Below are 27,597 nucleotides of genomic sequence, written 5' to 3'. Positions count from 1 at the left end.
CGGCGCCTCCAGAGTCTTCCTCCTCCTCCTCCTCCTCCTCCTCCTGCCACATCCTCCGCCGCCGCTATAGCTGCTGGCGCGTCAGCCCGCGCCGCCATATTGGAGGAGAAGGTGCTCCTGCCGCCGCCGCCGCTGGTGCCGCAGGGGGAGCCAGGCTGGCCCAGCTCCTTCTCCCCCGCTCCCTTCCCTCCCTTTCCCCTCCCTGAGGGCTTCGGGCCGCCCCAGCTCCCGCCCGGAGTGGGGGAAGCGGAGAGAGCGAGCGAGAGCGGCAGGGAGGCCGCAGCCCCAGCCTTTCCAGCAGGGTCCTCCCGGGGCCCCCCGCCGCCGCCATGACTTCCCTGACCCAGCGAAACTCGGGCCTAGTGCAGCGCCGGACCGAGGCCTCTCGCAGCGCCGCCGCGGCCGACAAAGAGCGGGCGTCCGGGGGCGGCGGCGGCGGCGGCGGGGGTGGCGGAGGAGGCGCGGAGGAAGAAGGCCGGCGGGACGAGCAGGGCGACGACGAGAAGGGCGACTCCAAGGAAACGCGCCTCACGCTCATGGAGGAAGTGCTGCTGCTGGGCCTCAAGGACCGAGAGGTGCGGGGCCCGCAGCCCGGCGAGCGGGGGAAGGTGGCGGGGTGGGCCCGGGAAGGTGGGGTGGGGTGTCTGTGAGGTGAGGAGGGGACATGAAAGGCCTCCCCCCCGGGTTGCCCTTGTGTATGTGGGGCTGGGGGGCGGGATTGTGAGGCCAAAGTGAGGGGTGGTGTCGGTCGAGGGGCCTGGAGGTTGCTACGGGGGTTGGTGGATGTCTGAGGGGGAGGGGCCCCTTGGCTGTCTGGTTGTGTTGTGTTGTGTAGTGTATGTGATTAGGGGTTAAGGTAGGCGGGCGTCTCTTGACACACACAAACAAAAGTGGTTGTGCCCAGGGCTTTGCATGCTGCCTTTCAGGGCCACCCTAAAAACAAATTAAAACGAACGAGACACAAGTGTCAGAATGGAAGTTAAAAAAAAATAATGCCAGAAAGCTGGCAGGGAAGTATAAGACACAGACTCCCCAGCATGCCATGTTGCCTGCAAGGCAACCCCTTCCTCCCACCTCGTCCCCCACTGCAGCTTTCAGTCCAATTCTCAAACTGCAATACTGTACAGTGGCACCTCGGTTTACATACGCTTTAGTGGTACACACTCCGCTAACCCAGAAATAGTGTTTCAGGTTAAGAACTTTGCTTCAGGATGAGAACAGAAATTGTGTTCCGGCGGCGCGGCAGCAGCAGGAGGCCCCATTAGCTAAAGTGGTGCTTCAGGTTAAGAACAGTTTCAGGTTAAGAACAGACCTCCGGAACGAATTAAGTACTTAACCCGAGGTACCACTGTATATGGCAATAAATCAGATATGAGAAATACAGAAGAAGAATAAGAATCTTGCGAGAAGAACAGGATATGAAGATGGAATAGAATTTGAAAGTGGGCATCAGCCACCGCCTTCTACCCAATTTATGTACTGGGACATGCTAGTTGAGTGCTCATAGTTTTATGCTAAGTGTTTCCACTATAACTTATCAGGTATGACTGAAACTGAGGCAGCTAACGGTTTTAAGATTAGATGTAACGAGGGGTTAGGGAAGGTGGTGGTGTCAGCAAAACTTGGAGGAGGATGTTGTGGTGAAAAGCTTTTGGATTTGACAGAAGGGCTTAATGGGGCAGGAGAAACAGCAAAGTTGCATTGAAACCCCTCAGTAGAAGTTGGCTTAGGGGTATCAAGTTTCTTAGGAGCATGTAGTTGGACTTTCTCAGACGGGAATACTGTTAATAGCTGGGGTTTTTGAACATTTATGTTTTGGAACCGTGTACTGGCTTAGTTGGTATGCTGCATTCTAAGCACCTACTTGCTAGTGCAGTAAATTGAAACAACTGGGCCATAACAGTCGTCTGAGAATTTCTTATACATTGGTACCTCTGGTTGTGAATGGGATCCGTTCCGGAGCCCCGTTCGCAACATGAGCAGAATGCAACCAGTGCATGCGCGGGTTGCAATTCACCACTTCTGCACATGCGTGTGGCGTCATGTTGAGCATGCGCGGGCGACGAAACCCAGAATTAACCCAGAAGTAACCCAGAATTACTTCTGGGTCGCCACAGGGCGTATCCTGAAAGAACGTAACCTGAACCGAACGTAACAAGAGGTATGACTGTAGTGTTCCAGCTGCAGTTCATATGGCTATTTAGGAATTTTAAAAAACACCTTTTGCAAAGTTAAAATGTACTTCTTTTCCAGAAAAACACATGACTCACAGGGTATGCTTATAAACATTTTACATCATTTAAGAAACAAACTTGGATAGGCAGAATGGGTTGGTTGACATGCTAAGGCTTATTAGTGAGTGTAGTACTATCTTGAGCAAGATACTCTCTTTAGGATACCTAATAGAGGAAAAGTTTGTAAACCTTTGCTGCAGATTGTAAGGTGCTATTTCAGAATTTTGCAAAGTAATGGAGCTCTGGTTGATGTTATGGGTACATTTGGCCAAGAAAGGGAATGCTTTTATCAAATGCATGGGTATTTTTTTTAATGTGTAGAATAAAACTTACTGCCTTTTTCATGATAGTTGTTGGCTTCTATTTTGACCCCACAGTGTATTTGCATGGGCTTACATAAAGGATCATGCTCAGATGCACTCTTTCCCAGAGTTCTTTAATCTTTGGAAAAGTCATCCACTTGTAGCTTGGCTGCTGTACATTACCCTATACTTCATCTCCAGGCTTTTGGGGATTTCTGCTGTAGTTTTTATTAAGTTATAATGAAAAACATGTTACAGGCTCATTAGAGTTTAGTTTAGAGTTTTTAGGTTGGGTTATCTAAACTGTGGGAGGGAGGCATATGCAAGCCAAGGAGGTGTTTCCAGTTGTCAAAGCATAATTTGATGACTGGATCCAGCCATTGCAAACTTCTCTAATAAGCAAGATTGTTGTGGTTGGTTGATGTATTCTGAGTTTCAGTTAACAATAATGATTTTAGTCCAGTCCTCAAAAGTACTGTTTGTTCTGATGAATTTCAGATAATAGTTGTCAGTCCTTTGTGGTTGCTTCCAAATTTTGGAACAAATACTGTACTTAGTTTGCGATATAAAGTCAAGCTTTATTGTCATTAGTTATTACTTATTTGCACACCATTTTGACACTGCATGCATATGTGTACAGTTCATATAAGGCACCCATAGCATCTTGAGATTTATAAATTCATTTTTATTTGTTTCTATAATGTCTTATGCAATGTATTAATCTTCTGTTTTTTCAGATTTCTTTTAATTGAGGGAGGCCACAAAGGGGTGTGTTCAGAGAGAGAGTGTTAAAAAGTGAGACTTAAGAGATATAGACACAATATGTAGGTCTTCTGCTGAACTAGGCCCTTTAAGCTTCATGGCTAAGAGGCAACCTTCTATTAACCATCTTTCAGCTGCCCTAAGCTCCTCACTCCTAATATATATGGCCTAAATCATAGGTAAATAGCCCAATACTGTATGAGCTAAACAAAGATAAACCTACAGCTTGAGCCAAGCACATTCTTTAGGCCTTCCCCATGCCATATTGTGATTGAAATGAAGCTCTTCCAAATTATATGAACTAAATAATCTCCAATGAGTTGCGTCTTCAGCAGTGGGATATCACAGTCCCTCGTCTGACTTATGTACTGTAGGCTTGTAATACTAACTTATGTTGGATAAAGTCCAGTAACACCATGGGGATTTTTGAAGGCAAGCTTTCCATCATCTTTGAAGAACTGCTAGTCTATTATTTCTTAAAAGATGGTACAATGACACACCAGTTGTGGCACTTTGTAGGCATCAGGTCCTTATCCTAGTGAAAGTGAATTTACAGTTTGCAGGAAACTGATGGCATTTTTAAGAGCGCATGAGAGATGCACAGTGAAGGGTATGTAATTCTTTTCTGCTGCTCACATACGAACCCTTTGGTTCATTAACACTTGGCTAAATGTTGCAGCTGTACCAATAGCGAACAGTATATTAATGACAAGAAGCAAGCCCTTCTTGCGGGAATAAAATGACCCTAAGGAATGTCAAAGCAAAGTAAAAGTAAGAAAGCCTTCTGTTTTGTTAGTATCTCTATTAAAAGTAAAACTGACTTGACTAACACAAATGCATTTATAACATCAAGGATACTATTATATTTCTGGTATATATTGTATATATTGTTTAATTTGTTTATTGTTGAAAGCAAAGCTTTAACAAAGCTGATGATGAATAATGCGCACAAAACCTTAGACACAGAGACTTGGTGTGGAGGTGAATTTCCCTGGAATACAGAAAGTTACAGCTTAGCCATCTCTTAGCAATGCAAAGATTTCCTTACAGGTCACAACCATATATTTCTTCTGCTGCTGAGCAGCAGGAGGAAACCTTTTGCAGCTCCTGGTCATTGTAATCTGCTATCATGTGTTAGTCTACACTGACCCCATGAAGACTGAACCAGTTTTTCCTCTTTCCAGCAAGAAATACATCTTTGCAGTATCTCTTAACTGCAGCAACTACTGTGTAAACCATAGCATAAGATCAGATTCATAGACTCATCATTCATTGACTCATCAAGGGTATGAAAGAATTGCATTGCTCTTCTTGCTATTATACACAACCTTTTTATTCGGCTTCCATTGTCAAAAGAATGAACAGTGAAAATATATAAAGCAAAATATTTTGCTTGTTCTTGTTATAATGGTATGGGGAGAGAATTGTTTTGGAGAAGAAAGTAGCACAACTTTTGTAAGAAGGACACTGTCCCAAAGATGACAGGAGGAGTACTACTACTTTGCATCCAGATAATGTGTTCTTCAAACACCAAATTTGTGGGTGTTGGATTAAAACTAATAAAATGGATAAAACAAGTTGGGGGGTGTCTTTCTGAAAACTACATACAGTCATACCTCGGGTTGAATGTGCTTCAGGTTGAGCGCTTTTGGGTTGCGCTCTGCGGCAACCCGGAAGTAATGGAGCGTGTTACTTCCGGGTTTCGCTGCTTGCGCATGTGCAGACGCTCAAAATGATGTCATGCGTGGAAGCAACAAAACGCGGCACGCACAGACGCGCCGTCGCATCTTATGTTCCATTCAGGATGCGAATGGGGCTCCAGAACGGATCCCGTTTGCATCCCAAGGTACCACTGTATCCGCTTCCCTCAGAGTAAGGTGGTTCTTAGATAACACTCTGCTTTCAGCTGAAAGAGGGACAAATGCTACAATATCGCAGGGTGGTGGGGGTTGCTAACTTATTATTTATAGTGCTATCTGTATGCATACAAAATAATTGTGACTGGTCCTTCCTTACCCCAATGGGCTTACTACAGGAAGTATAGACAGGATACAATAGAGGAATAATACATGATTACTTTAGTTACACATGCTTTGGCTTTGTTATAGTAGGGCATCCAGGACTGGGGCAAGGGTGTGTGTGTGTGACCATGATAAATTATATATTGCTTAATTGTCAAAGTGGCTTCTAGGCAGATTACAAGTAAAAAATATCTGTACACATAAATAAAATACACAATAAAATATTTTTATCAAAACAGTAAAATAAACACCCACAATTTAAATGTACACTAAAATAAGTCCTTCAAAGAGTTAAAACAAAAATTAAAACAGTTAAAGCCGGAGGTTCAAGTAAGGAGATCAGAGGAATGCTTGTTTAAACAAGTGTGTCTTCAGTACTCCGTGGAATGCCAATACTGATGGGGCCTTTTGTTTTTCAGCAGGGAGCTCATTCTACAATACTGGTGCCTGAAGTGAAAATGTTTACCTCTGTGTTGCCACATACCAATAAGCATCAGGTCATAGCAAAAACTAACTGAGTTTCATTGTTGATCTTAATGCGCTTATCTAAAGGCTTCCTAGAAATGATGAGTTTTGGAGAAGGATTTAAAGGAGATAAAGGTGGCTGCACAGAGACATTCTTTCTGGAAGGCAGTTTGAGACAAGAGGCAGCAAAGAAAACTGGACAGAGTCATTTCAGGGAGCAGGAGACCTTTGGATGCTGAGGGAGGTAAATCTGGGTGAGCGAAGGTCACAGGCAGGGATGTGTTGGGAAATAAACACACAGAGATAAGGATGGGCAGAGTGGGGGCATGAAGGGTTTTGAAGGAGCTTGTAAAGCACCTGTGATTTGGACAGGAAGCCAGTGGAGAAGAGGAATTGCATCTCAAGAGTGAGGGAAGAGGGATATTATTTTCACAGCAAAGTGCTGAATAGATAGGACAGTGGGAGGTCTGAGGGAAGAAAAATCATGATTGTGTGTGTGTGAGAGAAGTTTTTGTATTTGAATAAATTTAGTGTAGTTTTGACTCAAGTTGGGAGCTCGAAAGTTGTTCTTCAACTTGTTACTCAGATACACTTTGCTTCCATAATTTGTATTTGCCTTATTTTTGCTCATGAAGCATGTCTGTGTAGCTGTGTAATCAGTGTGTTCTTAGTTTATGACTCATGGTAAGTCAAGAGAGCTAAACCACAAACCCAGGTTCGGATGACACACTAAACTATACTGTAACTTAGCATAGTACAGTGGCAAAATGATTGGGGAGAAGCAAAGCATCTGTGTTATCCTTCCTGGAAGCCTGAGTGCTTGCATGTTTGTGCTAAGTAATGGTTTGGGTTAGTGTGATGTGTGAACCAGGCATTTGTGGCAAAAATGAACTCCAGTGAGCTCAGTAAGTGCATCAGGTTGTAGCCTTAGCGCATGCATTGTCCTACATTTAATAAACAAAACCAAAGTACACTGTTAATTTAGTGTGCTGTATAAATATTTATATTTATTTTCTTACATTATATCAACTTTCTTCCACCATGAAACTCATGATGGCATACATATAATTACTAAGTGGTCACTCAGCGATAGCTCAAAAGTTCCTCCAACAAACAGAAGTATTTAAACTGAAATATTTGAGTTGGTGACTGTTTGTTCCTCAGATTAAGATTCACTTTTATTTTGCTTGCTTCCTGGGCTATGACATTTCCTTTCTCATCATTTTTAGGTTGTCTTCATGAAAATTAAGACTATGATGCAGGCAGCTAATTTTGCAGGCAGCTAATTTTGCAGTTCATGTAATTCTGTTGGTTGCGATTTCATTCCTAACATACTGAATTCTCCTAGTTAAGACAGTCCTAAGGTGGTGAGAAGATTCTGTGGCAAAGAAGCCACCACTTCCTAATAGCCGCCCTGATAGCTCATGCCAGTCAGGGCAGAAGATGGAGGATGGATTTCACCCCCTGTCATGGCTCTTTAAAAATTCTCCTTCCCGCTCCACCATTGACTTTAGTGAGAGAGATAACAACTACAGTGACTTTAGTGAGAGAGATAAGCAGCTCCAGGGTTGTGTCTGGGCAATGAGGGGACTTTGGATTCAGTGGATCCAAGGCCTTCCCTGACACCTCACACTGGAATGCCCCATTTTGAGGTCAGTCGTATGTGCAGCACTGCTTTATAGCGACAGTGGCTGACCTGGCAGAGCGTCTGCAGACAGTGTCAGAAACAGAGAGATGAAAGCTAGGCGCTAAAGGGCACCTTAAACCTAGGTTATGGATGCAACAACGGAATATATAGGCACACTTTTTTCATAACAATACAAAGCTGAAAATGAATGAACTGCAGCTAAAATAAGTTCATTTTTCACATGGTCTAGTATTTCCCCTGCCTACCCCCATAATATTCTTAAGAGGGCCTCTTCTCCAGTCTTCAGAGAGTAGCTGGAAGTGGGGAGGCGGAAAAAGGTCCTCCTTTCCTTCCACACTGCAGTTTTAAGCTGAAATCTTAATTGCGGTACTGCGCCCAGAGCTCAGAAACTGCTCACACTAATGAAATTGTCTGTCTAAAAATGCACCTAGAACAATGGGAGTTTTGAACACTGCCTGCAGACCTCTCTCTGTGTTGGTGAAAGTGGTGGTCCACAACATCTGATAGCCTCTCAGCTGTTCTCCCAGGTAGTTTAGGATTGCTTACTAAATGCACACTTTCTTTTAGTCCATATTCCAAAATTTGCGGAGCTTGTACAAGTATATGCCTCTCAGTTCACACTGCAGTTTTGTATTGTAAAATCAGTAGGAAATAATCTCCCTTAGCACCTCTTCTGTGGAGGGTTACGGGAGCCCCCAGAACAGATTTAGGGTGCACACGGGGTAGTTATACAAGCAGAAATCCTTACATTGATGAGATACAGTGGTACCTCTGGTTACGTACTTAATTCGTTCCGGAGGTCCGTTCTTAACCTGAAACTGTTCTTAACCTGAAGCACCACTTTAGCAAATGGGGCCTCCTGCTGCTGCCGCACTGCCGGAGCACGATTTCTGTTCTCATCCTGAAGCAAAATTCTTAACCCGAGGTAATATTTCTGGGTTAGCGGAGTCTGTAACCTGAAGCGTATGTAACCTGAAGCGTATGTAACCCAAGGTACCACTGTAATTGTCTTAGCATTACGTTGGATTCTACTGTGACTTAACAGGAACTTTTTCATTAATACTTGAGTTTTTGTCATTATGATTGCCTATACTTTAGGTATAAACATCTTTCTTTGTTTTAAACTTCCAGCATAGAGCTTTCTGACCTGTCTTAATTTAGAGGCAGATGTGCAGAGTCTTAATTGAGCATAGACGTTTGTTGTGCCTGTGAATTTAGGTAAAAGATTCAGCTTTTTGTTGTAATTAGAAATTTATGCTGTGCTTGCTGCCTGAGGATGCTGTGCTGTACGTATCATCAATAAAAAATAACCTAGCAGGTAGACTGAATTTGTAAATAATGAACTAATAAACATTTTAAAAACCACAATAGTTTGCAAAATCTTTCTTTGGACTACAAGGTAAATCTGGAGTGGGATGGCTGGGATAGAGGCAAAGTTGAATGAAGCATAGATGTGGCTCTTAGCTTTCTCCAATAGGCTACATACATCCCAGCCATACAAAAGTCTGTTTTCTCTCTCTCTCTCTCTCTCTCTCTCTCTCTCTCTCTCACACACACACACACACACACACACACACACCCATTCAGACAAGCAAGAGGCATCACAATTCAAGAACACATTCCATTCACAAAAAAGGCAGTCGAGGGTACTGAACAGCCCCAGTGAAATTCAAAAGCTTTCACATCTACAATATGTTGGGAAAATTCTCTTTTATTTTGACAGCATATTTGAAGGTGTACACACACTGCTTCCAGAGTATTTTAATGCTTTGGTTTGAAAAGCAGGCATTTTGAAATGATAAAATGTTATTTTGTGGAAAGAGGAAAAGATGTGTTAAAAATTCCTTGGCCAGTATTGTAAGGATAATGTTAGAGCTAGTTTGAATAGTGTTTATTTTATTGGTTTAAGTTTCCTTCAACCAGAATAAAGTATTTCAGCATGTGAAGTTTTGTGGCTTTAACTGCAAATTCTGGTGAAGCAAGAAGTATACCTGTTTCAAAGCTTCTTTGTTTTTACTGAACTTGTGATTCCTGCAACTATTTACCATAGTACCATAGAATTGTAGATTAGGAAGGGTCCCCAATGGTCATCTAGTCCAACCCCCTGCAATGCATAATCCTAAGCCTGGTAAAATGAACCATTTGAAACAAGTATATTTTGAGATGTCTGGTTCAGGTCACATGTAACTCTCAGCCAAACCATGACTTAGCACAAACCATGACTTAGCACATGACTTAGCACAAAGAAACAAAAGTATGGATTCTTGGAGCAAATCTTTCAGCCGCTGCACTCCTACTGCCACGCTTCACAGGGCTAAGCCATGGTTTGACTTGGAATTACATGTGAACTGAAAATAAAAGTCTGTTTTCCAGCTCTTAGAAAAATAGACCCACTTCATTCAAACTAGACTGCCTAAATTGAAAGAAATCAATATTTTAACATTTTGGAGTAAAGTTCAAAATCTCTGTAACGATGAATCACATTTCATGAAAGCTTGTTAGAAAGCTTTTATCACTATACTTTAGAAGTAAAAAAAAAGGGGGGGAAAGCTTGGATATGTTCTTCAGTATTTAGTTTATTCTTAAATTCTTTAGCTACTTTGGAGCATGTGAAGAGGGCAGATTTCTTCTTTTTGTCTGAAAGTGTTATAATGAATATTATTTATTATTACATGGATAAAAGAAAACTTACAGAGACTTCTTTCCCATCAGGGTTATACATCATTTTGGAATGACTGCATTTCCTCTGGGCTGCGTGGCTGCATGTTAATTGAATTAGCACTGAGAGGGCGTCTTCAGCTGGAGGCATTTGGAATGAGACGCAAAAGTTTGTTAACTAGAAAGGTAAGAATCGGAGGGTAAAATGACATGTAGGTCTTAAAAATTATATCCCATACAATTCTTCAAACTGTACCAACCTTTTACATACTCATTTCAGTATTTGTAAAGAGATGGCAAGAACGCTTGTATCTAATCGATTTTAAGTTCCTTAAGCCACATATCTAATATTAAACATGTAGTGCTTATGCAATTTGCTGAATCCAGGGCCTACTATGGAGATGAATCAGTCTATGTTGCTCTTTGCGGTTGATTTTGTTGGCATTACGTGAAGGCAATTTATTTTTTCTGAGGGGATCTTGTGATGAAAAAATGCTGTTGTATGCGCAGCCTGCCCTGTCAATATTATCTTTTGCTCACCTTTTTTAAAAAGCATGTTTTGAAAGGTTTCCACACTACCTCGCTGTTAAGAATTGCGTCTTTGTGTAAGTAGACAGTTGCTGCTTATGTTCAGCTGCATTTAGTTATGATTATCTTGAAATGGATCTGCTCCCTTCCCCATAGAGCTTCCAAGATTCTTTGGTGTGCCAGAAATGCAGGAATGTTCCTTGAAATACCATGGTTATATAATAGCTTGCTTGACTATTTCTAGAATATTTTACATAGGTGATTTTAAGAAGAGTCAGACCTAAAAGCTATGTTATTTATTGGCCATAATTGTGGCAAGTTGGAGTTTAAGGAAAGAGTTTGTGAGAGAGCAATTGTCACAAACTTTGGAGGAGTTTTAGGAGGAGGAATGTCTGGTGAATGTATTTTAGTTTTTTTTTAAAAAAAAAATAGATCTTTTTTGGGTTTGGGGAGAGCTTTTTAAAGTCAGGATTTTTTTGAGCTTTTGGGGAGAGGTGTTTTGAGGCATCATCACCCTTCTCAGGTGCTGACAAACCCAAAACCCAAGAAGCAATGACTGGTTCCACACTAGAGCAAAAACTGAAAGTGCTGGACTGTATACAAGAAGGCATGGGTGTGTGTGCTGTGGCACACAAGTTTGGCAGGAATGTGTCCAGCATCCATGCCATCAAGATCTGGGCAGCAGCGTCTGCGATCACACCTGCAACTGCCAAGGTCACCAGCCATGTGCTGGTTTTTTAAAGGGTTTTTCTAGGGTGTTTAGAGGGTGTTTGCAGGCTTTTCCAATGGGTGCCTCAATTATACGCAATATCACGTATGCATGTGGTGCCTCAGAACATAACCCCCATGTAAATTGGGGGGGGGGTGTTCTTGTTAGGTTTCCAAATTATTTTTTATTGTTTGTAGGTACTGAAAGCTTTTTCCAAAATAAGTACTAACATGCCATAACCTTGTACTAAATTGGGGTCACCATGAAGAGAAGACATTTGCTTAAAATGATGTATTATGCTTTTTAAAAAGCTTCAGCCATCATATTTTAATTTTGTGCTAATCAGTGGAGTTGCTCATACATAGTAGCAAAGTGCATATTATTGGACCACATATACCAAATAAATAATATGTATCTAGGTATATTAAAGCTGGTACTACAAGAGTTTGGGTGGCATCCAACGCCGATGAAATCAATGGACAATTAACGTTCACAGATTTCAATGGTTCTGCACTGAGCATGTTTTAGTTGGATTATCCTCCTACGTTTTATGCTTAGGCCATTCTTTAGTAACCAAGTTTCTATTGAACCTCTGACTGGCTTTTATTCTCTGCATTCTGGCTGATGTGTTCTTCCATCTGATGGTATAAATTTCCCTCAGTGTTGTGAAGGACTTAATAAACATTCATTAGCCAGGCCTTAATAGCCAGATACTGGCTTTCCCAGAAGAATTGGAGCTCAAGCAGTGAGAGCACAGATCTAATGAGAGAATTAGCATTTCTAGGCTCCAAATAATGACATCTATTAAATTTAGTATTTTGGCATTTTTTGTTGCTGTCCTCCATAATATAAATTTATAGTGAGCTTGATTGTTGTCAAATAAAATGTCTGTTAAAGGAATTATTTAATCATCAAAAAAATTTTTAACAGACATTTAATGTGGCTTTTATTGGAATTATTGCTTCTGTGAAGCGTGCTAATTATCTCTATGACCACAAAGCATATGTTTAGGAATGGATTATTGTTTATTGACAGATTGTCCTCTCTTAAGTATTATGTACAGGGGGTCAGGGAACAGAAGACATTCCAGACAAACCTCCATAACTTTGTTTGCTGTCCGTATGCAAGGGATTTTAGAGTGGCAGGGAGATTATTATTTTCCTCCAGACAAGGGAGGTGATATGGGTTCATATCTGCATCACCTACGGCCTTTTAGGGAACTAGAACATTATGGTGAAAAAGGGTGACAGTGGTAACTTACACAGGTTGATAATCCTAGCTCAGAGCATTCTAATTATGAATAAAAATAACAGTAAAAATACAATGAATCTATTCTGTTGGTTTTTCATTTGTTGCCTGGATATTGTGTGTAGTTCTCTTATGTCTCTCCATTGGCACTGTTTTTTCCTCTGCAGCAGCTTTGGGAGTTTTGGTGCTTAAATTGGAGAGCTCTCTTATCCCTCTGTATTTATTTTTTCTGGGCATTTTTTGAGGTAAATGTGACTCCATATGCCCTGTATACTGTGGTTTCAGGTTGCAACAGAAAGTAGTATGCTATTAATATAATGTGTTTTTCATGAAGTAACTATTTGTCTAAATAAAAAAGGATGCTAATGTACCTAGAGGGAATGGTTTGGGACTTTTATTTCTTGGTTGACTTGAATGGGGTGGTATATATGGAGCATTGCCTTCCCATGGATTCAGATGTTTTCCTTTTCAAAAGCAAGATACTTGGTTTGGTTTCCCAAAAACAATGACATTGCTACAAGAAGTGGGAATATTCCAACACTGGGCCTCAAGATATAAAAAAGTAGTACTGAGAGACACTTTTTCTCCACTTGGTGCTTAAAGAGTTAAAAGCAAAAGTTTGAGGTGATGGAGTGAACTCTTATATTTCCTATCAGGTGATCTGCAAATCAGATGCTCCTACAGGGGATGTTCTACTTGATGAAGCTCTGAAGCACATTAAGGAGACACAGCCTCCTGAAACAGTGCAGAACTGGATAGAGCTGCTTAGTGGTAAGATAAATCTTTGGAAATTAACATTTTTTAATGTTTAACAAACTTTTGGGCTGCCATGCATCACTGGTTTTAAGGAGCGAGTTTTCAAGCATAGGGCTTGATAAGTTCCTTATCAAGTGATGCCTTCTGTCCAAATTATGAGTAACAACTTTGGATGCTGTGAAGATCAAATTTAAACACCAGTGTTCCGTCGAATAAATTTGGGGATGGCAGTGTTGGAATGGTGGAAGGAAATAGTTAATGTTCTCGCTATCTCTGGAGTAGAATTAAGCTGCTGTTAAGCAGCATACAGGATCACCAGGTTTAGATTCAGCAGTGGGAGGGTGTGGGAGATTTGGTCAGTGTTAATTACTTCATGAAATCTTAACACACAAGTTTAGTCAGGTGAATTGCGCCTTTTGTATTTTGACTACCTAGATCACGGTATGTATGTACTTGGCTCTTATTTCCCACTCTTCGTTCTTTTTATACTAATATTCTTCCATCTTCATTAAATATCCTATGTCTGCAGCATGTTGATTAGTAGTAATGTTCATGTAGTCAAGTTAGTTCCAGTGAATTCATTGGGGCTTACTCCCTGGAGAATGAGTTTAGGATTGCATATTTATATCTCAGTGACACATTCCTGTGTTCCCTCCTGCTTTGGCTGTTCAGCAGTAGAGAGGAAGAACAGAGAGACTAATGAAAATGAGAGAAACCTGGAGCTTTTCTGGCAGAGGCAATGTTTACGGCTTTCAAGAAAATCAGATTCTGTTCTTGAAGTTCATTTCTTAAATTAGGTAATTTTAGCAGTGCAGCTGACATTGTAATAGTCATTCAGAGAGGTGAGGTGAGCACTGAATGAGCCTCTTGTTGAAATACGAATTCAGTCATACTGTTGTCTAGCAGTTACCGTATTTTTCTGTGTATAAGACTAGGTTTTATCCCCTAAACAATACTGTCAAAAATTAGGGGGTGTCTTATACTCTGGGCAATCTCCTCCCATTTTCTTAAATCTGAGTCCCCCAAAATAGGGGGCATCTTATACATGGGGAGTGTCTTATAGATGAAAAAATATGGTATTTTGTCTGGTTTTAACTGTTATAGGTACTTTTATTTTATTTTGTATATCATCTTGAGATATATGTGCAGAAGGTAATTTGTAAATAATTTGCTTCCTCCGCCCTTCCAACCATAAAATGGGGTTAATACAATTGTCAATGATACTAGCAAAATAGTTTAGTTGAGATCAGTGAGAGAATGCTAGTAAGCACTTAGGGGAAAACCCTATTTTTATGCACTTTGCGCAATTCTGGTTCCAAAATTAGAGTATTTGGAGATGTGAATGGAAGAGAGCCAGAAAAGAAGATGAGGCACTGATGTTTGTGTGGGAATTTGGGGTGGGGGTGGGGCAGAGAAGCTGCCTGGGAACAGAAAGAGAGGCAGGGATTGGTACAAGGTCCCCTACCCCTGACTCCTGGAAACCATTTGCAGTTCCCTGCTGGTTTCTACTGAACACTAGGCTCTATACATTTCCAAATGTACTCTGTGGGTGTGTTGTGCTTTTAGTTTTAAAACCTGCAATGCTTTTGTGCAGAATTTTGAATTATATTTCCATACTTGCATTCCTTTGTGTGTGACAAACCCCCAAATCATTATGCTAGAAGCATTTCTGCAAATGGAAATGTCACCCTAATTCCTACTGAAGTTCTCACTCAAAGAAGAAATAAATTTTGGTCTGTACCACTTTAGACAGTGGTTAGGGATTTCATGATTGAATGTTCTCCCTGCAATCCACTCCATGTATAAATGTAGAATATCAGGGGGAAGGATTCTAGCCCAGTCTCCCCCCCCCCCCCGAAATGCTATCTTTCTGTGAGCAGGAATTGATTTATGTATAGGTATAGAGTAGCCATACCCACAGTCTGAAGTGGTACAGACCAGGTATGGGCTTACCGCCTTCATAGGAACTAAACTTGGACTCTCATTCAGTTGCATGTTGTTCCTTCCTAGCATCAGCACGCTGGCAGCAACTTCTTGGGTTGGTTTCCTTTTCAAAGTCCATCTGCTTTCTGACATGGTTTGACCCTCTTGGGCCAGCAACGTCAGCAGACTTCAGCCTCGGGGTGGGACTGGTACTTGCAGTGGGCAATAATGGCCTTTCATAATGAATTCTGCTTTTGCAGAATGTTATTTATTTATAGCCCATCATTTGCCAACGGTCCCGGAATGGGTTACAAAAAAAATATTACAATATAAAAGAACTTTAATTAAAACTGTAACAGCACTAAGAATACAGTAGAAAGGACAACATTCACTTAATCTCAGTCCATCATCCCCAAAGGCATTGAGGTGTGCTTTAACCAGCTGACAGAAAGCATATTGCACTATACCTCATACAGGAGCAGCTGGCGGGGGAGACATTCCATCACAGAGAAAGTCTTCTCAGTTTGCCACCACCCCTCATATTCCACGGGGTCCTGGTACTGCTAACAGGGGTGACATGTTGGCTAAACGTGTTCAGTCTTAAAGCAAACTAATATAATATTTGATAAAATATCCTGATAGCTTTATGTACCATCGCTTCTGCATATCATAAGAAAGTGAGTCCTGTAAAACATTTACACAAATTTCTGAAGAGTTACAATTTCTGAATGCAAAATAGTTTTCTGAATTGCTTGTTCAGAGTTCCTTGTAGTTAGGAGGTTTGGTCACAAGGTGGCGCCAAGCTACTGTGGAAAATCAAAATGGATAAAAAACAATCTATTTTAAAAGTTCACTTTATTTTTGCTGGAGCAAATATGCATTTCCTTCATTGCTTGTCTTAGGGTTCACAACACCTTGAGCCAATGCATGCCCTATGTTTTCTCTTATAGCACACAGTATATTGGGGGGCATTTTAGAAATGTTTTGTTCATGAGACTAATTTGGCTGGAGGTTTTCATTTGGTCGGTGACTTTTTCTATAGTGTCTCTTTTAGCAGGTGCAGGTAGTGTCACTTAATAGAAATGAAATTTTATTGTTGGCACCCTTTTACCTCGATAGACAATGGAGTTCGCCTCTGGGGGTGAAGACAAACCATTGGAGAATCACAGCACCTGCTGTGGGTGCAGAGATTGGTAACTCGTAACTGCTGCCTCCTGCATTGTTTCTGTTGCATTAGCCAGTACCAAAATAACTTCTCCTGGACACAAGCCTGGGCAATGTGTATCGAGGTCCTGGGCTCCCCAGATGGCAAGACTCCCTCTTGCCCTTACTGATGTGGTCCAAAGGAAAACAGAGCAATATGTTTGGCACCAGCTTGACTGCAGAAGTTGCTGGAAGGGAGCACACAAGGCGCCCCCAGCTGTCTTAGGGACTCACTCCAGATTTGTAAAGGGTTTATTTTGTAGCCTTTTCTTCTCTTGAAGACATCCTGCAAGGCAGCAAGTACGGATTTTTCTTTGGGGTTTACTTCTGAAGCCCTTTTCATGAATGAGTATAGTTGCAAGACAGTGAAGGTTTAAGATCAGAGTTTTCCTTCTCCCAGCCCCATCTGTTCCTCAGCTCCCTCTACAGCATGTGCAGTAAATGCCTTTTAGGGCTGTGCAATAAATCACCATAACATTGAATACCTGTTATAAAATAACATTGTGATAAGTTTTTCAACAAGACTATATACCCGGTGAACAAAAGGAACAGCTTACCAGAGGGTAGTTCAGCTGAAGGATACTTTCCAGATACTCTGCAAAAAATTTGCAGGCATGGTGTCTCCAGCTTTGCTCTCTCCCTCCCTCCACCACCACAGGGAGCCTTGTCAAGGCCCTCAGCTGCTGCTGGGAAGTGTGGCACACCCTCCGCCACCACGGGGAGGTATGGCGGGACTCTCTGTCGCCGCAGGGAGGTGTGGCAAGGCCCTGCTGCTGCAGGGAAGGGCAGCACACCCTCCACTGCCGCAGGGAGGTACAGCGGGACCTCTGCCACTGTAGATATGTACACCGCTGTAGATATATATTGTGATATATCAAAATATGATATTTAGCTGGTGATATAGTATGGTGTTTTTATCAGATATTGCCCAGCCCTACTGCCTTCTTGACCGTTGGACCCACTGTTGGTCTCATCTGTTCAATCTACTGAAGCATATCTTCACATGCAGGGGAAGTCCCTAGCTCACCAAGGGTTTGAGACCCATCGACTACCTTGACCTGGTTTCTCGGGGTGTGGCCACTGTTGCATGCTGTCAACTTCTAGGAGGTTGAGAGCAGAGTACGGAATGGGAAGCAGAGGTAGACAAACTGCCCCAAAAGGAGCGTGGTGCATCCTCCAGCAGAGGTATTAGCCATCCCTTAACAGCGGGTGGCGCTGTGGGTAAAAGCCTCAGCGCCTAGGGTCGGCGGTTCGAATCCCCGCAGCGGGGTGCGCTCCCGCTGCTCGGTCCCAGCGCCTGCCAACCTAGCAGTTCGAAAGCACCCTCGGGTGCAAGTAGATAAATAGGGACCGCTTACCAGCGGGAAGGTAAACGGCGTTCCGTGTGCTGCGCTGGCTCGCCAGATGCAGCTTTGTCACGCTGGCTACGTGACCCGGAAGTGTCTCCGGACAGCGCTGGCCCCCGGCCTCTTGAGTGAGATGGGCGCACAACCCCAGAGTCTGTCAAGACTGGCCCGTACGGGCAGGGGTACCTTTACCTTTAACACCCCATACATGCATAGAATACCCTTCAGAATATAATTGAAATGAACAGTCTATCCTCAATGCACTCCAATAAGACAGATACCAGTTTATTTCAGAAGCTAGCAAGTATTTAGAATGATAGGAGACTGTTGTTTTTCCATTTTGTTTTTCATTCTAGTTTTGATAAACAGGCAACTGCCTTTCACAGTTTTCTTCGATCTTCATAATAAACCTTTTTTAGTATTTGGTGAATATTCCAAATAGTAGCTTTGATCCCCACCCCCCTTTAGATGGCCACCATATTTGTCTCAACACAGCTCACTGTAAGCAGACTTGGTACAAATTGACTGCCTTGTGCAGAAAGTTTTTATTGACATTAAAATAGGTGACAAATTTCTGGAAAAATTATTTCATCCACTGGGAAATTTTTGAGGTTTATTTGGGGAATAGTTTAGGGAGTCATTCCTTGTTAGCTAGTTTGCAAGCATGGAACTCCTCAACCAAAGTACTATTTGCAAGCTGCTCTGTGAATCATCTTTGCAGCTGGTCATTAAGTGAAGCATTCTTTCTATACCTAACGTGACAATTAATACTGCATTTTTGCCTCTGTGCTGTGCTACTGTGTCCTGTTTTGTCTCGTTTACCCTTGCTAACCAACAGAATACCAGCAAAACATTCAGGGGCTTGTTTGTTCTTTTGCCTTATTTTAGGTGAGACATGGAATCCATTAAAATTGCACTACCAGTTACGAAACGTACGTGAACGATTAGCCAAAAACCTGGTGGAAAAGGGGGTTTTGACTACAGAGAAACAGAACTTTCTCCTCTTTGACATGACCACACACCCTCTCACCAACAACAACATTAAGCAGCGCCTCATCAAGAAAGTTCAAGAAGCTGTTCTTGACAGATGGGTGAATGACCCCCACCGCATGGACAAGCGCTTGCTGGCTCTCATTTACTTAGCCCATGCTTCAGATGTCCTTGAGAACGCTTTTGCCCCCCTTTTGGATGAGCAGTATGACCTAGCCACAAAGAGAGTGCGGCAGCTCCTGGATTTAGACCCTGAAGTTGAATGTATGAAGGCCAACACAAATGAGGTCCTGTGGGCTGTAGTAGCAGCCTTCACAAAATAACTGCAATCAGACTGCTCAAGTGTTCTTTTCCCCATTTCATGTCAATCAGTTTATCTTCTATTGACGATTCATGTTTTCTGTCATCTTGTACCTCTCTTCATATGATGAAAATCAGCTCTTGTTCAAGCTTTCGTTCATGGGAACGGTAGGTGGTGTGTTCTGTTTCTCCGTGTGTGTGTGTGTCTACTACAGGATTCTGCTGGTTCAAGAGAGCTTCCTGTTCTTCAACATGCTTGACGGCCACATTGACATTCTGTTTCGTATCTGATCTAAGTTACTGTGTCTGGGTTTTTATTGTACCCCTCTTTCTTCCACTGGGATGGTTTCACGCAGAAAGCACTTCCAGGAGGGAATCAAGCATCTGGTTTCAAGTAGATCCAAGTGTATCATCTGCCTCAGCAAAGTGCAGCATTTTATCTGTGGCTAAAATCACGAAGGCATGTTGGAAGCACCCAAAGTGAGCCTTTTCGAGTGCAGTTGAACAGGTTCCGTTAAATCACTGAGGGTTATTTTGGAACCTCGCACAGAATCCTGCTGAAATGGAGTGGTGATTGGTGCCACAACAAAACCTAGTAGATTGCCCCTTTCTTCCTAGACATACATGTGGAAGTGCTCAAACAATTTCTAAAGCAGAAATATCCCCAGATCGACTCAATAAATAGTTCAGCCATCTCGTGCATTTTGCTGTTCATGTAACTCTTTATTGAGTTTTTGTTTGTTTACTTTAAAAATAACTGAATCCTAAGGCTAGTATCAAAAAGTCTGGTTGTTTTGCAAAGGGGTGGGATACATTCCAGTGTGGTCTGTATATAGAATTGTATATTAACACTTAAGCACATTTTAGTAAATTTCCAAATCTGAATTAGTTGTGCATCTGGCTTTCTATCATTTGCTTTCAGCCACTGCCTCTTGGTAGAACGATGGGCCTCCTATAAAAAAAAGGTGTGCATGTGTGCGTGCCTGACCTTTCCTTCTATGGAGTTTGTGCCATCCAGGTACATTCTTCTTGTATGTTGCCTTGATAACATTTGTTGTATGATGAGAACATTTTATCATTCCCCCCCCTTTTTTTTGGAAGAGGCTTGTGATGAGTACAGTTCTTGGTTGCAGACTTCAATTTCTGTTTGTACACAAGTTAAAATTGTGTCTCATGCCATTAATCAACTTAACACTTAAACAAAAATCAGTTGTCAATCTTAACAAGTGTTGCATGTAAATTGTTAGTAGGTAATTACTACAGTTCAACCAATTACGACTTCTGTAGTAGGAAGCTCTACTATGTTTTAATTTTTATATACAATTATGCTGATTAGCACATTATTGTAAAATATATAAACTGGCTTTTTAAAGTTTATTACCTCTTTACCATTGCTTGTTCTAGCTCCATTCACAATGTAAATATTATGCATTGAACAAATAAAAGACTGACCTTTTTGTTTTGGATAACAGAACACACTAATAGTGGAGCAGGTATGTAGAAATTTTTGGTTAACATTGAAAGCAGAAATTACTAGATGGCGTTTAACTGTAGTTGAAATTTAAAGGGACCCCCAATCTGTATACTAGCTTTTTACCTACAGTAAATAAACGATTATCTTGAAAGTGCCTGAAACAGAGCAAGCATGTAATTTTGCATTTTGTGTTCCTAATTGTGAAAAGCACCGTGATGTATGATGTAACTGTGAATTCTGATTACAGTGGTACCTCAGGTTGCGAATGGGATCCATTCCGGAGTCCTGTTCGCAACCTGAAAGGAACACAACCCGCGTCTTCTGCGCCTGCGTGTGGTGTCATTTTGTGCACATGCGTGAGTGGCAAAACCCGGAAGTAACCCTTTCCGGGTCGCCACGGGACGCAACCTGAAAAAATGTATTATGAAGCAAACGTAACAAGAGGTCTGACTGTAGTACACTTGAGGACAGATTTTCTCACTACCAGGAAAGCCTGTAAGTAGTGTGATGCTCATGTCTGCTTGTATGAGCTTTCGTAGTGATCAGACCATGGCACCTCTACAAGGGAGGACATGATCACATCTATACCTGCTCCAAAGATCAAATCCAGTGTGGGGCCTGCTTGATGTGTGGGGCCCAAAACAAACTGGGATAGCCCTAGTGTTGCCATGGAGGACACCAGGTCCAGAGCCTGTGAGGAGGGGGTGGCATCAGCATGGATGTTGAAGTTCCCCAATACCAATAGGTTAGGGAACTCCAAAGCCTAGCAGTCCAAACTAGAGATGAAAATGAAGGCAAAAGTTTGCTCTCTATTCTGAGATTTTTTTCAGCCCTCTATAGTTTAGCAATATCGAAAGAAAGATCTGGAGTGATCTTGTGACTGGCACATAATAAAGTTTCTTTTGCTTCTGCAGATACTGGGACATGAGAAGAAGAAGAAAAGTATCTTCCCTCCCCGCCCTCTTGAGAGGGATTAGGTCACAATCATATCTAGGATTTTCCCCCAGCCCTTCTTTCCATTGTACAAATTTTGTGAGATATCTGTGGAAGTGGGGTTACAGATTTGACATCTTTGTGTATTGTGGGTATCTAAACCTAAATGATTTAAACACACACACACGAATGAACGAACGAACTCATCTCTGGCAGAACTAGACACACAATGCCTTTGAGTTCACATTTTTGATAACAAGATTTATGGAGAGTCAGTTAGGACAAAGTATTGTTTCAGACGTAATCCAAATGATAAAGAAACTATACTAACTATCCAAATAATGATATATGTTCCAAACAGATAAAACATGATTTGTGCAGTTTTCCACCTCTCTTGTCTTACCTTACCTAATATTCAGGTGCTACATGCCTCTGAAACTCTGGGTTGTTTGGGATTTAATGTAAAACCATAATTTGCCCAAATTGGTTTGCAACTCAATGTTGCATTGTAGCTTCAAATCCTGGTTTGGCAGCCACAAAAATGTGTGAACCACTATGTTAGTGGAATGCTGGAGTAGAAGAAAATACAAATCACATGGAATACTGGCAGGGAAAGTTGTACACTGTGGCTTCTGGAAGTTGTGTGCTGATTCCTAGCGTTGCAACACTTAGGAGGCATACTGTTAGCTTTCTAAAGCTTCTCTTTCCAACCACGTGGGCCAGAAATCTGTTTTCTTACAGTTACATTCATCTGAGTTAGACACTAGGTCTCATGGCAGAGTTCACATTCTGAAATTCATTATAAGATGGCGATGAAATAACCAATTGCTTATGAATGCTGACATAGCTGAAGCAAGCCTTAAGAGAAACAGTTCATTTGGGAAAGCTAAGTATAGTTTATGGGAGTTTCTGCTTTTTGTGGTTTTTCAGACTGAGGTCAGTACTATGGATGAAAGTTTAGAAGTGTGTGATAAGTGCTTGGCATTACTGCGATTGGCAGGTTTTGAGTTCTGCTCTACATTCTTCATTGCACTGTCTTTGGAGTCCAGGAACGCCGCCAAAATCTTTGAAACGCCTTTCTCTTTAAGTGCCAAGGGTACTTAAAGATTTCAGGAAATGTGCCAAGGCGTGATGGCGGGGAAAAGTCCTGATAGTAAGTGTTGACAACATTATCCTTATTGAGACTGCCCATGGGGTTGTTTTCCCACATAGTCTTGCAAAATGTCAGGCACCAGAAAGCCCTGGCCTTTATCACATCTGCTAGAATAAGCATCGCTCCCTGCATTCATCACATGCCTGATGGTAAGCTAGGTGCAAATGGAGCCTGGGAGGGTAGCACATTTTCTTTTCTGGGAGACCATTTCACTATGAATAAATCACAGCCGGAGGAGTGACACCTTGCTATATTTTCCCCTTTGTGTTTCGTTTTTTAATCTGTTCCTTGGTAAAGTTAGTGAGAGGGAAAAGATCAGAGTTGAAATGAACCATATACCTAATTGTCCTGGCCACTTGGTTCACATAACAACCATTCCTAACCCACCCACCACCTATGAAAGCTATGCAGTTTGTGCTACAAGCAAAACGTAGAATCACAGAAGATGCTTGCAGGGTGATCCACATGATTCATGCATATGCTGTAGGTGGAGGCAGCAGCTCAGTAAACTAGATGATATATGTGAAGCACTTTGAACACTTGAAAGTTTTCATGTATTAATAAGTAAGCATAAATACAGACTAGAATTTTTAAAAATTGAGGGTTTGTATTTTAAGCGAATTCTTGTGCTCTGCCCAGAGATTGATATGATTTTATTTAGGGGTGGCATTCCAGAGATACTGGGTAAACAGTCTTCACAAAAAGGTCCCTGCCCCAGTACTCGCCAACCTAACAGCTTTCACTGGTAGATAGGGCTGAGTGATACGGTAATATCACCGCTAAACATCACAATATCACAATGTTTGAAATAACACCTTTATTTTTGCATAGTGTGCGCACACACGAACACATCATGATTTTCAATATATTGCCCGGTCAAATATTAAGAAACCAATAACATAATATGGACTTCAAACCGGTTTTGAATGATATATTGATATATTGCCCAGCCCTACTGGTGTACCATAGCTAGACCTCAAGTACAATGGGAAGATAGGTATAAGTGCAGGCAGTTCCTTGGATAACCTGGTCGCAGTGTTTAGGGTTTAAGCATTTGTAATACGCTGCCCTAATAAATTTGAATAGTAAAAGACTCCTGTGAGCTTCCAAGACCCCAGAGTTGGTTGCCTGCTTTGCCTCTGTATGATACATTGTTCTGGCATTGCCTCTTTCCTATATGGCTCTGCTGGGAACTGTTAATACAACATCAGGTATGATTTGCCTGCCTACATATAGCATAATTTGCTTGCACTCAGAAGAAGTAAACCCAGCGTATCAGCTCTTGCAGAGAAACAGAGGCAGGCTACTCTGAATGTGAGTAGGGATTCTTGCTCTTAACAAACCCTGAGTAAAAGAAAAATTAAGGTGCCTTTAGTTTTAATTCAGAAAAAGAGGACTACCTTAAAAGTAAATGTTGCACCAGTTGAAGAACTTTTTAATCAATTCCTCAAATAGGGTGATCAGATGGATCATCCATAATTATCTTTCTAAATGCCACATAACTCTGGCATAAATTTACCCTAATCATTTTCTAGAGGCAATCACTGTTGCCCTTCCAAGGGAGGTGGGGAGCAGATAAAGACCCTATCGATTTAATAATAATGTTTGACAATTACAGAATGTGTTCAAAATATTTCACATGCTTAAGGTTGTGTTTTAAAATTTAATAAGTGCCAATTAATCGAGAGTATGTCTTTAATTCATAACAAACAAAAATATTAATGAGCCTGACTTAAGTCTTTCAGCGCTGATCATTATCCCAACCCATACGATACAGTAAAGCAAGAGTAGTCAACATGATTCCTGCCTCATGTTGAATTCCATTGGCCTCAGCTGGCATGATGGGGGTTGTAGTCTCAACATCTGGAAGGCACCATGTTGGCTCCTCAGCAGTAAATTGATGGGGATTTAGCAGCCAGAGTATTGAGGGCTGATTTGCAGGTCCACCTGTCTGCTCTGGTATTTTTTTAGATGAATGACAACAGCAACAATGTGAAAAACCTCAAAGCGATTTGCAAAACGATAAAACAATATAACTGAGGAAACATACAGAAGTTAAAATACTAAAACAAATTAGGATTACCTCAACTTTCTAAATTTATGAATTAACTAGATGGAAGGCCTTGACCACTTGCAATCTCTCAGTCTTGGTGTGTTTTCTCTAACAATGACCCCATTCATGGGAATATTGTGACAATTGCTGTGATAGGAAACCCTTGTCTCTTGTGCTAAGGCTTAAGGATAGAATTGACTTACATTTTTATACTATATTTTATATGCCCAAACTGGATTCTGCATATTGCACAAATTTGCAGCGTTTGAGGTTTATTGCCTGATGAACATTCAGTGTCGCCCCCCCCCCCCTTCAGACACCTGCTCACTGAATAGATTAAAGCTTGGAAACCCACTACAATGTAGGTCACTGAATAAGAGATTATGCACCTTTTTTCTCAGGAGGTTAGAGCTAAACTTAGAGGTCTGCAGATGCAATAATGTCCCGTTGTCTACAGGAGGTGGTTTGAATGTCTCTGTTGTTGTTGTTTTGTACCTACCCCTTTCCATGGGATACTACAGTCAGGAGGAAATGAGTACTGTATGTCACCAATTTCAGAATTTCAAAACTTTGGCAGTTCTCTCCAGCCCAGTACTGACTGCCCTGATGGGCACCAGCTCTCCAAGAAATCAGGCTGACAGAGGTATTTCCCAGCTCTGCTACTTGAAATACTTTGCATTGTGTTTAAATTGCAGAAAAACAGAGGGATCTCCCACACGTATTGCCATTTGCTCTTTCACAAATGTGAGCAAGTGACTAATAGTTAACATGTCTCTTCTCCTTGGGGTCTAGCAAGGAAGCAAGGGACACATCAGAACATAAGAAATGGCCTTTGTAGTTCAGCATCCTCTTTTCCACAGTGGCCAACCAGATGCCTCTTGGGAAGCTCAGCAGTCGAATGAGGTAATATTGCCTTCTCAGCAACCTGTAGTGTAAGGCATGCTGCCTCTGATCCTGAAGAAGGCATATGACTATCATGACTAAAAAGGTAAAGGGACCCCTGACCGTTAGGTCAAGTCGTGGCTGACTCTGGGGTTGCGGCGCTCATCTCGCTTTATTGGCCGAGGGAGCCGGCATACAGCTTCCGGGGCATGTGGCCAGCATGAATAAGCTGCTTCTGGCGAACCAGAGCAGCGCACAGAAACGCCGTTTACCTTCCTGCCGGAGCAGTACCTATTTATCTACTTGCACTTTGACGTGCTTTTGAACTGCTAGGTTGGCAGGAGCAGGGACCGAGCAATGGGATCCCACCTGGTCGCGGGGATTCGAACTGCCGACCTTCTGATCGGCAAGTCCTAGGCTCTGTGGTTTAACCCACAGCACCACCCACGTCATGACTAGTTAGCCATTTATAGTCTTACCTGTGGACTAGTTTAGTGCTGGCTGTACCCACCTCTTGGGTAACCACAAATGAGTCTAGTAGGACATGAGATAGATGCATAGCACAGACTATCACACCAGGCCTTTAAAAAACAGCTTTAGCACCCTGGTAGGGTGTCTGCTTTGCATGCAGAAGGTCCTTGCAATAGCAGGTGATTCTGTGTATTCTGTGTCAATTTTTGTACCTAGCAAGAAAAACAAGTTTGAGGGGAGAGAGGGGAAGGCACCAAGTTTCTAGTCCTTATGGGAGTAGAGAAAAAACTTGGAAAACATTTGGCGATACCTCAGAAACCTCCGAGTGGTGCCCGTGTTCAAGAGTGGTGTCTCTCTTATGTTGGTCCTTGGCCCGTCTCCTGATTAGCAGAAGCAAAATAATACACTTCGCGGGTTTTTAACATAATATAAAATGAATGTTATAAGTAGGTCACAATCTGCTTCATGGTTTAACTGAGATAATACAGGAGGAAATCAGTAGGGGGAAAGGCTAACTTTTCTTTTTTAACGCGATAAATCATTTCGTGATCCTTTATAGTCATAGATGGATTGTACCAGCATGAAAAATTCAGGAGACTAAGCACTTAGCGAAGGAGAGCTTTGCAGGCAATGACTGCTTACGTCAGTGTAAAATGGTTACATTGACATTAACAAGTACATCACCTCTTCATGAGGCACTGGAGACGTGAGATACACAACTCATAATTTTGCATTATGAAAATGAAAACAAAATGAGCCTTCAAACCACAGCTATTTTTTAGCAGGAAAATATATCTTGACTTGATAAAGCTGACTTTTTATAAAGGGAAAGATACATATAAATGAGCAGTTTAGTACAGTATCTTCCATCATCTCTGACCACTGACCATGATGGCTGGTGCTGATTGGCGTTAAGAGTCCTGGATTGTCTGGAGGGCTACAGATTCCCCACCACTGGTATAGTGGACAGAGTGATATGCATGGACTGGGAAACTTGAATTCCATCGTCAAGAAGCATATTGGGCGACCATTGGTAAACCTCTTGGCCAGCCACAGATGCATATTATGAGATTAAAATGGGACAGCTTCCACCTGCGTCGCTCTGAGGTCCTCAGAAGTAAATGCAAAAAAACCCCAACACCAAACAAAGAAGTGTTGATAAAAACATCTGTCCCTGTGCATGATAACCTTTTGAAAACTTTCAAATACAACCTTACAGCAAAATATGAAATTCACATTTCCCTCTGGCAAATACAAAATTAGTTACTGCTGTTTTGCCTCCTTTATTTTGAAAAGCATGCAAACCCAAACAGGCCTAATACATTTATTAGAACTGGCAACAAAAGAAGTATGTCTGAAAACTCTTTAGGGCTTGTGGAAAAACAAAAATGAACATTAGCAAACCATGAGTATGAGTCTACATTGAATATGCCAGACTCCAGAGGCCAGAAAGAGATCTTTGTCACTTGTCACTTATTTCTTTTTATTTTTTAACTGCCTCTTGGTTTTTCCCAATTGGAAATGTGTAGGTTGTATGA

At 41.8% G+C, this 27,597-nt stretch overlaps 1 protein-coding gene and 1 long non-coding RNA gene across 2 annotated transcripts; both read left to right on the top strand.

Annotated features, from left to right (window-relative positions):
• Window positions 1-49: 49 nt before the first annotated feature.
• On the top strand, window positions 50-20,721 carry GOLPH3 (golgi phosphoprotein 3). Its single transcript, XM_053408475.1, has 4 exons — window positions 50-575; window positions 10,145-10,276; window positions 13,232-13,346; window positions 18,692-20,721. Exons 1-4 carry the CDS (start codon window positions 330-332, stop codon window positions 19,114-19,116), a joined length of 918 nt encoding a protein of 305 aa, XP_053264450.1. The 5' UTR covers window positions 50-329; the 3' UTR covers window positions 19,117-20,721.
• A 3,975-nt stretch (window positions 20,722-24,696) lies between these two features.
• On the top strand, window positions 24,697-26,104 carry LOC128423389 (uncharacterized). The gene is made up of 2 exons (XR_008332744.1): window positions 24,697-25,694; window positions 26,052-26,104. It is a non-coding gene; the product is annotated as an uncharacterized LOC128423389 (long non-coding RNA).
• The last annotated feature ends 1,493 nt before the right edge of the window (window positions 26,105-27,597 follow it).

The sequence above is a fragment of the Podarcis raffonei genome, chromosome 11 (genome assembly GCF_027172205.1).
Source record: "Podarcis raffonei isolate rPodRaf1 chromosome 11, rPodRaf1.pri, whole genome shotgun sequence".
In the NCBI taxonomy this organism is placed as follows: Eukaryota; Metazoa; Chordata; class Lepidosauria; order Squamata; family Lacertidae; genus Podarcis; species Podarcis raffonei.
The sequence above is the reverse complement of the archived record's forward strand: the minus strand, read 5'-3'. Positions and strand labels throughout refer to the sequence as shown.

Excerpts from the sequence above, each read along its gene's own strand:
- GOLPH3 (XM_053408475.1), top strand. The coding sequence starts at position 330 with ATGACTTCCCTGACCCAGCGAAACTCGGGCCTAGTGCAGCGCCGGACC. Across the intron at positions 10,277-13,231 it reads AAAGTTTGTTAACTAGAAAG|GTGATCTGCAAATCAGATGC; the intron begins GTAAGAATCGGA and ends ATTTCCTATCAG. Across the intron at positions 13,347-18,691 it reads CTGGATAGAGCTGCTTAGTG|GTGAGACATGGAATCCATTA; the intron begins GTAAGATAAATC and ends GCCTTATTTTAG.